At 39.5% G+C, this 13011-nt stretch overlaps 1 protein-coding gene across 6 annotated transcripts in view; it reads right to left on the minus strand.

The window, feature by feature from the left end:
- utrn (utrophin) overlaps positions 1-13011 on the minus strand; it is a 160033-nt gene that overhangs the window by 50810 nt on the left and 96212 nt on the right. For all 6 annotated transcript variants that reach the window (XM_077551971.1, XM_077551970.1, XM_077551973.1 and 3 more), the window contains 2 exons: positions 12230-12402; positions 10012-10168 (listed from right to left, as the gene is read on the minus strand). In XM_077551971.1, coding sequence (XP_077408097.1) covers positions 10012-10168; positions 12230-12402 — 330 coding nt within the window. The remainder of the gene's footprint in view (positions 1-10011; positions 10169-12229; positions 12403-13011) is intronic.

A 13011-nucleotide genomic window follows, 5' to 3' on the forward strand; every position in this document is an offset into this window, starting at 1 on the left:
GCGCCGACCGCTAACTCATATTAGCCAATCTTAGCTGATCCGAATTCAGGCAATCAAAATGTTATGTTTGTGTGTGTGTATGTATATATATATATATATTTTTATTATTATTATTATTATTTATTTATTGTTATTATTATTATTTTTTAATAATTATTATTATTTTTCGGTTTTGCAATGGTAAGCAGTAAAAAACTGTCCTAGTACCCTGACAAAACAAAGCCATCCAACTCCCACAGTTTCGTCACCAGTTGTAAAGTTTTGTTGGGAACTTTGACCAGTTCTTTTATCTTTAATACTCGCTATAATAATTATAACAACCAGGAGACTGCATATTCCCAGTTGAACCATTTCCTGGATGCCAGAAAGGTCGAGTACACAGCTGTGGAACCTTTTCTGCTGAATGCGCAAGAAGGTCTGATCTATTCAAAATGGTCTCTACTGTTATACTGTCCCGAGTGGGTGGGCGGCTCAGCCTAGCTCATGTGAAAATGTGTGACCTGATGGTATTGAGGCCTTTATTTCAAAAGATAGTCACTAGCGGGGGTCAGAAAAGTTGCTAAAATTAGCGACAGTGTTGCAAAGTCAGCAAAACTGACGACAAGCTCTTGCTAGCTTGTACCGCCCGTAAGTGCACAATATAAATACTGACTTAAAAAATAAGAGTGCTACAAATGTAAGTTTATTTTATTTAGATTTCATAAGGAAACTGAGTGTAAGCAATGCAGATTTCTCAATATCGCAGATTGCCACCTGTTGCAGAATCGGTCTAAAACACAGAGGAGAAAGTTTGCCAAGGCAAGTTGAAACTCGCAAACTTTTCTTTAGCAATGAGAAAGAGGCTGAATTTGTGAGCAGGACGGCTGATTAATGAGCTCCTTAATGCCTTCCCCCTGCATATGTGACTGCTGTCTGCCGATCTGGCCGCCGCGCACGAACTCGGCGTGAACCGCGGCCAGATTTCATCACATCACGGAAGAGGTGCTCGCAATGAACTCGCGGTGGCTCGGCCAAGCGCGGCAGATGTTTACTTTACTTGCGCTTTATAGTGATGACCAACAAACGCTTTCGACGGCTAATTAAGCTCCTGCCGCGCTGCAATAGCTTTGCCTGCGCCTAGCCTTTGCTTGTTAAAAGGTACTGAGGGTCGAAGCGGATATTTCCACGGGGGGTGGTGGTGTTAAATTAGCCAAGTGATCTAGAGAAGAAAGTGAGTCGTTTTCTGGCCGGGCAGTAGAAGCCCAACAGGAGCGATCATTAGCGAGTCGGCCAACACATCACATATCAAACTCTTCCCTTAGACCGGGAAAAGTACAGACAGCCTGCTCCGGCCTTTAATTTAGCTTTTACACGATCAAGAGTCCTGTAATTTTTGTCGTAGACAATTATCAATTTTTCCCCAAAATTGGTTAATTAATAGGGGCGTCAAAATTAGTGCGTTAATTTTTTTATTGCGCGATTAATGACCGCCCCCCTTACTTGGAAAGCATGTACTGGGGGGGATTCACGTCAAAACTTAGCAGTAATTAATTTAATTATAATGCATATATTTGTGGAGACTGGGGTCAAGTTGTATTTTACAATCTTAAAAATGTGCAGAATTTCACAAGTTACTTCATGGTAAAGATTAAATAGCGCTCAAAATCAAAAGAAAAATGCACTGAGCTGTCACCAGCATCTTACAAATGCAATTATGCCATCTAGTGGCAGAATAATGACCTCAAACAAAACAATATCACACACATTTTTTACAGTACATTACATCATTTTAACTCTGACTAAAAGATGCAGCCATATTTTTGTTCCACTTTTATGTTAAGAGTATGGAAAAAAAATTGTACATTTAGAACAGATAACATTTGTGATTTATCGTGAGTTAAATATTGAAGTCATGCGATTAATTCTGATTAAAAAATTTAACCACCCCTATTAATTAATATGTATTTATTTTTCTACTCATTCATCTCATTAAATATTTGGTTTAGTCATTACAAGTGACCTGATCTGTCTACTGACAGGCTACTTTTCAGGAAATGTAAAAAATAATAATAATAATTAAAGTGCGAGAGCAAGAGCGCTTAGAGCGTTAAAGAGTTAAATTAGTTTTCAAGTTCATTTAAACAATTTAACTTGGTTGATCATGATTCAAAATAACAGCTCACATGGGACAGACCATTAGAATCCATTATGAAAAATAGGAAGTTATTTTGACCATATTAGGACATATTTCCACCCGACAGGCCAGCCCCACATTAATCACAAACCCCTGCTTTATACACACAAGCATATGGCCTTCACGAGAACAATGCTTGGACCAAATGAGGGTCACTCGCTTAACCTTTGCCGACTTGTGATGGTCACAGCCGGAGTGGAGCAGGGGGGAAAGAAAGTGGAAATGGGGGAGGAGGGGGTGTATTACAGTGTAATTATTTTCGTTTTAATACACGCACGGCCCTGGGGGACTTCATTGCCTATCGGAGTGTGTGATTGCTTTACGAGGAGGCCGTGTAAGTGCGAGACGCTGCCAGGCAGCTTGATTAAATGGGACGAACTTTATTTGGTTACACCACTTTCAGAGTTTTAAAAAACAAGCACACAAAAAATAGTGGATTCTTTTTAACTGTAAAATTCTAATTAGAGTTCAGGACAATAATAAATCACACTCAAAAACATTTGTGACAAATACTGGATTATTTTTTAGGTGAATCAGGCTACACGACTGCAGATTTTCTGTGTACATGTCTTTATGCTAAATATCTTCTTCTGTGAAAATACGATGTGAAGACAAAAGGAAAGAATAGCTCAGCAGGAGTGCGGGAATTTAAATCTCCTCCACCGGTGTTGAAACGTGTCCTCTTTTGTTGTCTATTTCCTGCGCAACGTGTTCACTAAAGGCAGCCCAAGTTCACGGAGACTGCGAGCAAAGTGAACAAATGTGGGCCTCGTGCTGAAACGAACAAACGAAATGGCCTAGGCCTGCTAATAAATGATTTTTGCTCAGTGGCCCTGATCCTCTGGCTCCTGGGCAGGATGCGAAGTGGGCAGATAGCAAGGTAGATAAATAGAGGGCAACTTCCTAGACAGGCAGGAAAAGTGTGAAGAGGCCAAAGAGGTTTTGGGGGAGGATAGGAAAAGAAATGAGGAGGAGATAAGGTGTTAAGGATGGCTCACTCAAAGATTCATTGGATTATTCGCTCCATTTCAGAGCGGCCACATTGGCTGCACCGATTTCAGTGGTGTTATGTGGATATTCGATTGTTTTGTCCAATAAGATTTCAGCCTCTAAGTGTTGCCATGTCATTCCAATCTGCACCGGACCTTCATAATTAGTAGTGCTGGCCCATGTAATTTAAGAAGTATTAGCAATGAGACTGTCAATCAGATTTCAAATTCATCCTCGGAGCCAGAACGCTTGCCCTGGATGACATCAGCATTGGTACATCCTCTGATTGGTTGGTCACAGCAAACCGGTTCAACTATGTGTGGCAGTAATGCACCACATGTATTTGCTGACTGGCAAAAGAAAATAGAAGAATAAATGGAAGAACTATCATGTCATGGCAACTAATGTGTGACTTGTGTCTCCATAGCTAGATCACTAGCTTAGCATGCGGCATCTGCCATAAGAATTTTAAAGTTTTATGTTGACATTTTCTCGTGTGTTCAGATGTGTTTGGAGTATGTTTGAGTTCATTTTAATAGATTTAAGTCAATGGTGGCAAATCCAGGTCCAGGAAGTAAAAACCCTGCCACAGTTTGGCTTTAGCCCCTGATGCTAGCTAGCTAGCTAGCTCCCTAGCAGGTAAACGAGCACCATGGGAGCTAGCTAGGGAGCTAGCTGGGCTAAAGCTAAACTGTGGTAGGGTTTTTACTTTCTGGACCTGGATTTGTGTGTGGAAGTGTGTTTAAAGCTTGCGTAGAGTGGTTACTGTTTTTATATGGTCTCTCTGGATTTATTTTCAATAACACAAATGTAAATTTCACTAATGTTAAAAAAAAAAAAGTTAAATACATTTGAAGCCAACATGCTTTTCATTTCGCTGACAAATCCCATCTGGCCAGGAAAAGATAAGGCACGGCTGGCTATGTTTAAGATAAAAGGCTGCTCTCCTTTTGAGCACTTATCACAATTGGACTCAGCATGTGTGCTTTAAGTTAAAAAATAAATGAATGTCTGACTGACTTTTAGTGGTGATGACCTTGGTCGACATTGTGCATTGTGGCCACTGAGTGATTGAGGCTGGGTGATGTTTGCTTGTGTGGCTAAAAGGTGCACAGCAAAGCCTTATCACCAAACGCCGACGGCCATTTCTATCTCGTCCCTGCTATGACAATAAGCACAGCTGAACCCCTCATTTCCCTTCAGGAGGCTGAGAGGGCGCATCAAAATCGGAGGGAAAAATAGCTGACATGCATCGAGCCAAATATGTATGTTACAGAAGTGTGGTACTAGTGCCACTGGTGGTACGAGGGCTCCTTCTAGTGGTATGGGAAAGTATCACTGACTAGGTTCAGTTGTATTGAGCTTTTTTGTAGGGGTGCACCGACCACAATTTTCTGGCCGATTTTCATAACAAGCAACATACTTTCAGTGTTCCAGTCTTGTTTTTATTTTTGTCGTAATATTAGAACTATTTGTGTGTGTGTTTTGTGTGTAATATTGTGACTTTGTTCTCGTAAATGGTCTTTTGTGTTATAATGCAACTTTAGGTTTTTAATTATTTTTTTTTTTTTTTTTAAGAAAAAAGAGTTACGGACCCAAATAAAAATCCGTAGTAGCGAGGGACCACCGTATAGGGAAGTCATACACGTAAAATAAATAATTTAATTAATTAATTAATTAATTGAATACTTTTACAGTTGGAGTGGTCTGGCTGTGTTGAGTTAATTTGTGTGTGTGTCTGTTCACTTCTTGATTTTCCATCTATTAAGGATGCAAATGGCGGTAATTAATCAGTGTGGCATCATGATTATAATATATTCTAGTTGCTAATTATCAAACTTTCGAAAGTCGCACTCACGGAGCAACTTTCAACCAACGTAATTATGATTTTTGGTGATGCTTGGGCGTGAAAGCAGCGGTCAAGAGGTTTTCAAATGACCGGCGAAAAGCCAACTGTTAGCGAGCGATAAGAGGCATTAAAAAAAATTGGGACCGCACAAAGCGCCGTTTTTGATTAGCCTGGTAATGACGACAGCCTTTTAAGCGGCTAATTGAAAGGATGATGATGAATAATTGGTGTTATGGACGATTTGAAAAGGAGAAACACTTGAAAAGTTTTTCACTTTTGCTCAACTCTCACATGTTTAATAAGACCAACTTTTTTTTCTTTGTCTTTGCTGCCTGCTCTTTGTCATTCTCGCACCAGTGACTTCCTGTTCTTTTAATGACTGCCACAGCCATTGCTCGCCACCGGGTTAAGTGGCGTAGCGCTTTTATCACAAAAGATCCCAGGAAAATAGAGGGAAAAAAATGAAGATTTTTTTTTCATTGTTTTTTTTTTTTTTACTCATGTTCCCATCTAGAACTACATAATATGGGTTTTTACAGTATACGGGCAAATGAAAAATTCAACATAGTAAGAAGTGATGGCGCAAAATGCTGACTGAAGTCTATTGGAAGACATCCATCATTATTAAGTCATTCACTACCATTGACGGCTATAGACGTGAAAATTTCATTTTAACCTTTTTTTCCCCACTTTTGTTTTGAACACCTATAATTTTTTTCATTGTATATTTAGAACGTATACAAAATTTGTGATCAATCGTGAGTTAAGTAGTAAGGTCATGCGATTAATTACGGAAAAAAATTTAATCGCTTGACTGATCGCCTGATTTTTAAGAAATTTTTTTATCATGTCAGGTGATACAAAATTTAGAGTTTTTTTTTTTGAGAATTTCATATTCTTGTTAACAAAAGTGGGAAAAATGTTAAACTAATAAAAATTGTTTAAATACATTTTTCAAGTCTATAGGCGTCAATGGCAGTGAATGAGTTAAGAGTAAGAAAGTTAAGTTAGAGAAGATCCCCAACTTGATTCCAGTAATGTTGCTAATGATACTGCAGCTTACCGAAACTCTTCTTTGTTTATTATGAATGACTGCATTTTGCTGCCCCCCGGTGGCCAAGGTACACACAACAGAAGCAACATCATGTCCGCGGGAATTGAAGCATAAAAATCATCATAATGCACAAACTGTTTAATTATTTACATTATATTTAATTGTGGTATTTATTTATTGTATGTTTTTATGGCCCCAAAAGGCAATTCTTTCATCAGAAAAAAACAGAAACAGCAATTTCATGAGGGTCCTCACACCGCCTTCACCACATTAAGAATGCAGCTATATAAAACAGAGTCAATATTGATAGTGAAAAGCGTGAAAAAGGACATTAAAGAGAGGGAAGATTGTGTTTTCTTGTCAGTGCAGTGATCCGATTCAAGTGCTGAATGAAAAGACGGCCTTTAGAAAATAATCATGCTTCGTTCTGATTGACACTTGTTGCGTTTGTTATTGGGGGTTGTCAGTGGTGTACAATTGTAAGTGCATCAAACTGAGAGCTGTGGGGGGGGAAATAATCAATGAAACTCCCAAAGTCTGTATTTTTGCCTATTACAAACCCTTTCCTGACATGTACTAAATAATAGTTTAATTGCATATTGTTGAATAAGTTTAAGTTAAGTTTGTTCTGTGAGGTTTTTTGCACAAGGATGGAAATCAAATTAAACTTTGAAGGCACACGTTTTTAGAACTTTAAAGTGTAAAAATCAATATGGCACTTAACATTTAACACCAGGCGACATCACATGTAGCCAGTGGTGGCTAACGCTAATGGCTAACATTGTAAAGCGGTCAAATCCCCATTTTACATCATAATTTTAGACCATTATATAAACATAAACAATACTAACAACATAATTTTTTGGGGGCACAAGCCAGCAATATTTCTGAAAGGGGTCACCTATTGTGTCTCATAATGTGCTCTTGAAAGTGACTGATGATTCTCTCATGAAGTTAAGGTTAAGCAGGTACAAGAGCCAAGACATTTATTGTTCTCTTCTGGAAGGTGACCTGCACTATACGACTTACATTGTACGCCTTACAGTAGCTGACAAAATTAAGTACACCCCACACATCTTTGTAAATGTTTTGTTAAATGTAGTGCGTGTAAAGCTTGTAGAATCTTGTAGCTTTCCCCTCAAACCAAAATAATAATAATAATAATTTCAATATACTGGTCTATGCTGCTGGCAACAAAAGTGAGTCCCACATTCCTCACAGTGGAAATTATGTGTACATTTCCTTGTTTTATTTTACACCATTATTATTTACTCATTTCTAATTTAATTATTTCAGGCAGAGTGCTTTATCTACAGAATTTGATAGGAAGCAGTGTGTTAAAGGTGAGGTCATGTAATCCTTCTCAATCAACACCTCTGGGCTTCTGTCAATGTGTGGTGGTGATTTTGTCATCATCCACCACCACCCCAGACTGTATTTTGCTATTTTGTTGTGTTTTGCCATGAGAGGGACGATTGTGGGCGGAAAGTCTATATTTACCCCTCCAGCCAATCACAGAGCGGTGGGGGCGTGTCGCTGAAGGCAGGCGCAATGTTGAGAAGAGAGGGGGTTGAGCCGTGGGAGGAGTCAGTTTTGAATTGGTTGTTTACAAACACAAACGGACAAAATTAAATACCCCACATTTAACTAAATGATCTTTAAATTTTGACTTTCTGTTCCAGCCAACATCGAACTGCGGAGTCAGGAAAAATGTTAATTGTGGATTTGTTCGTCCCCAACCCCACATTTATTAACTCTAGCAAAAAAACAAAAAACAAAAGATTTTTATATTAAATAAACACATATTATTCTCTGTCTTGATCTTTATTTATTAGAAAAAAAAATTATATTTTTTATCAAAAGACTTGTTTGGAAAATTGAACATACTAAAAATGTCTTCTTTTTTTTTTACTCATTTGCACCCCAAATCATATAAATATGTTCTATTTTAAAGATTACCATGCTCCCAAAGACGTATTTATACGTAAAAAAAAAGAAAAAAAAATGCTATAGCATACAGAAAGCTTTGATGCAGCCTCTGAACTGAATGAAGCAATGGTAGTTATTACAAAAACGGCCAGCAGGTGGCAGCAGAGTATAAGAGCTCAACCAGGGCCATGTTGCAACAAGCTGTTTCCCCCACTGTTTGAAACAGAATTGTGAATAATAATTAAACCTAAAGCTATAATCTAATGCTAATTGCTGCAAAATGGAAATATAAATCTTTTCTTTTTTTTTGATGATGAAAGAAGAGACTAATCGTTCTTTTGGTAGGTTCCATGTCTTTATAGCAACAACACAATCTGCTGGGGGCCTTGCAAAATCAGTCAAAATCCAGTAAAACATCCGGGAGTGAAGGGGGTTGCTTCAGTGAAAGCGGCTGCGAGTGAATGAGTTAATGTCATCATCTTCATCTATTCTTAAATATGTATTATTTGTGAGTGGCATACTAGTCAAAGAGCATGAAGCATCACACCTGGACACTAATTGAACATACATACAATCCGTGTGCATGAGATGTGACGTGTGTTCTCGTTGGCGAGCGTATAACAACGTCAAGACGAGCGCGAGCTCAGCGAGAGTAGCGGCCAGTGTAGTAAAAAGTCTCCCCAGGCTGCCTCATCCATCTTAATGCAATTACACGTCAACAATATCCAGCGCTTGTAATAAATAATTGCAACGGCTGACAGACACCAATGAAGACAAACTTACAAACAGGTCAATATTGATTACTAAAGACACAAGAAATGATACCGTGTGGGACGAGGGGTTGAACTGAACAATGATTCGGAAGATAAACTGGCCTAGTTGATTATCTAACTGCACTGAAATAAGTTTTATATGCCCGCCGGCGTCTGATTGCCTGCAATAAAACTGCCGATTAATAACCAAGGACGCACAAAACATTTGTATTTATTTTCGTAGGGACTTCCGCAAACCGCAATTCATCTTAACGGGACGTGCCTGACGACTGGCCTGATGATGAATAATAACACTGGCGATTACCGGCAGACAGTGATTTACAAGCATGGGACGTTCTTGCGGTTTCAGCAAACCGCTAAGCTACCTGCTTTTTATTGATGAAAACGACAGTGGCGTATTCATACAGTGAGCCTAAACTATAGCACCGATTTTTCAGAAATCGTTTAATTTTTTTATTATACCGCTTTTTCTACCAGATTTAAAAAAAATAATAATTATATCAGATTTGTTGCTATCTTATGTAGCAATAAGCCATGTCCAATGTCCAAAAATTTAAGGTCATTTCACTTTTTAAAAAAGTGGTGTCTACTTCAAAGAACAACTGTTTTGCAGAACTACACATCTACGCTGAAGTAAACATTGCTAGCTAATTTAACAATTTAGCTAATCTAATATAGCCCACCACTGCTATTTGAAAGGAATCGTAACTCCTCCACAGGTGGTCAAGGAGACACTCCAGACAACTCTTCACTCTCATTCACTGACTCCCACGTCACTCACCACTCAAAGTCATAGACACTTCAGTGTAGAATGTGAGGATGGTAACCCCAAGCGGACAAAAATAATACCTTAACCTCACATAAATATTCAGTTTTGTTATTATGCATAAAGCTTTAACATATATTTAAGATAGTAATACATGGTAACTACTTAACAGATTCTCCTCTAAACACTTAAATTGGCGCCAGCTTGTGGGATTTTGTTGCTAAGGAACTACATTGAAGTGATTTGAAGAGCTCTAAGCAATTGCGTCAATTAAGTGCACATTTTCGCTATTGGGAGCATGGATCTGTGCACGTCACATGATCCACTTTGACTTTGACATTCAGCCATGTAAAACGCCATCATGCCAACAATGTGTTTGTTACATGAGTTGATAAACAAAAGGAAGGAACGGAAAAGTGCAAAATATCTGTTAACGGCTTAAGATACAGAAGGAAATGATTTTCGACGGGAACATACCGTGCAGTGGTTCTGCTGCTGCAGCAGGGTGGGCACGTCTCCGCCGACAGGCATCTGCTTGGCCAGCTCCTCGTCCTGCATGCAGATCCACCTCCACAGCTCCTCCAGGAGGCCCAGCAGACGGGACCAGCGCTCGGCGCTGGCTTCCAGATGGGCTCTGCCAAGGGGAAGCATCCGTTTAGAAATATTAGTGTCAAGTTTGCAGCACGTTTTACAACATCCATTGTTGTAGTCAGTTTGAGTCAAATTTCGCCTGAATTACTACACAATGCAAGAGAATGTGACTTTTTAGTGGTGCAGTCGGTGTACATACAGTACATCTTTTTTTATGTATTTTGTTTATGGGATGGAATGGAATTTACTGTCATCAAGTACAGAGCAAAAAAACTCATTTTGCAAGGCCCACAGAATAATGTGTACATTAACTCATTCACTCCCAGCCATATTCACTGAAGCAACCCAACCCTCTTGGCTCCTGGCAGTTTTACTGGACTTTGACAGATTTGGCAAGGCCCACAGAATATTGTGTTTTATTGCTATAAAAACATGGAACCTACCAAAAGAAAAATTAAGTCTCTTTTTCAGGAAAAAAAAGAAGTATATTTCTATCTGTTTCCGTTTTGCAGCAATTAGCATTAGAATATAGCTAAGTTTCATCAATATTCAAATTCCTGGTAAAAACAATGGCAAAAAGAGCTTGTTGCAACACGGCCCTGGCTGATCTCTTATACTCTGCTGCCACCTGCTGTCCGTTTTTTTTGCAATAACTACCATTGCTTTAAGCCACCTCTTCAAGTCAGAAGCTGCATCAAAGCCTTCAGTATGCTTTTGCATTAAAAAAAAAACATGTAAATACGTTTTTGGGAGTGAAAGACACATTATTAAAAAAAACGTGTTTACACGTTTTTTGGGTTTGAATGAGTTAACAGTTACAACAGAGCTGGAAGCCTGACGGGTCACCAAGCAGCGCCCCATTTGTTCTGTCTTGTGTAAATTTTAAATAATGTAGTCTCTGCATTAATTCTCAATGAACTAATCAGGAATACATCTAAATAAGGAGAGGGAATGTTAACATTAACTGGGTGTGGGAAATAAACATTTTCAACCAAAAGTGACAGGTGCTAAGGAATTACTTTCAAGTGTGTTTTAATTCATTTAAAATGCATTTAAATTGTGTGTATGGGGTATAACTTGAAAAAAATCAAATAAAAAAATTATAGGGTTTTCGAGTATTTTCACTTATCACAGGTCGGACTGCTAAGCTGTGAGGACATTCATTTCTAGTAACAATGTCAAAGACCCAGCCAGTCAGCCAGTGTACAGGGTTTGCGATTGAGGGTATGCCTCCTTAGAGTTCCATAGTAAATGGTAGCAGAAATGTGACATTTAGCCTTGGGGCTGTAAACGCCCAGCTGGAAGTTAAAAATGGCAAACACACAACAAGGCTTTTGTGCTTTGGTCAGTGTACACCTTTTTCAATGCAGCACATCACACTTCCTCCAATTTGAGTGATAAAAGGTGTCAGAAGTAGGATGATTGCCTTTATAGTTTGACTTGAACCTTGTGCCAGTCAGTCTTCCTTCCTGTCTTTGTTCCGCTGCTTCTCCCTACACTCCACCCTGGTCTCGGAAGCATCTCCATCTGTTTCTTGTCAACTCTAATTCCACCTACACTTTCTTCACAGCCCCTCACCAAGAAATATAGTGCGTCTTTTTCCCGGCGAGGTCGCGGCTGACCGGGACCTATCAGAGTCATCAGAAGTTTATGTGCCTCTAGGCTGCCTCTGGAGGTAATATATATTTCACCCCCGGTGTCGCGAGGCAGACATGCTGAAACACAGGGTGTGCGCTATCTGATGGACAACGCCCCCCCCAGACCGCATAAATATTTCACGGCCATGCGAGTCACGCTCGATAAAGAAAAAGGCCATCTGTGTCATCTTTTATGGACTGAGCTCAGTGTGATGTCTTTGGGGTCATATATTATGAATAACATGTTAAGTGTTGGGGTAATGGAGGATAGTGGTCTTTGACTGGGACTAACGTCGGGGTTCAAATTTCTTAAATAACATAGAGGAGACCTGGACAGGGTTTCCCCCAGTGCTTTATAGGCTTGGCGGGGCGCCAGGGTTTAAGAGTCAGGCAATCTATACCCCGTCCCGCAACCCTAGTGAGCTAATAATACTATTCAAGATGGACGAATGTTAGTTTTGACCGACCGAATGTTGGCCGATTTGGTCTTAAGGTCGCTCCAACGTTGGTTCATGTCATCCAGCCTGTGTTGGAGGAACACGGCCTCCTCGGAGCTTCCCAGAGCCTTGACCATTTTGGACTTGTTGCCGTCCACGGTCTTGTAAATGTCATTGTGGGCGTCGATCTCAGCTTGGATGTCCTGCACGGGCACAGACAGACAAGAATTGAATGTAACACGATAGTAAAGTGACAAACTTAATGGTGGATTCACGTTGAGAGTGTTGTGTTGTTGCACAGCAGGGGGGGGGGGGGGATTTTATTTTTATTATAGAATGCCCTGGAGACCCTCTTTGACTGTAAAGACCTTAACGTCTCTCCTTTGACATCGAATGTCAACCCAGGAGCAATTCCCTGAGCAACATCAGCCTCCACACTGCTTTTGCTCTTATCACTGCTGCAGAAAATATTCCATTGCGCGGTGTGTGTGTGCTGAAAACAGCTTGACAACTTGTCTAACTATAACACATCCACAGTGGGCCATCATTTATTGTGGGGGATGTATTCTAGAACCATCCTCTATCGGTGAAAATTAGGGATAGAGTGACGAGACATTTTTTTATTTGATAGTTTTACCCCTCCCACGTTATAAACACATTTAAACTTATTAAAACACACTGAAATGTGCTAAAGGACGCTTATTCGAGGAGAGTGAGGTTGACTGTAAGACTGACATGAAAACAAGACAAATAAACAAACACCAAAATGCTAAACCAAACAATTTTGTTTGCTAGGTTAATGCTAACATTTA

This window comes from Vanacampus margaritifer, chromosome 19, assembly GCF_051991255.1.
Source record: "Vanacampus margaritifer isolate UIUO_Vmar chromosome 19, RoL_Vmar_1.0, whole genome shotgun sequence".
NCBI lineage: Eukaryota > Metazoa > Chordata > Actinopteri > Syngnathiformes > Syngnathidae > Vanacampus > Vanacampus margaritifer.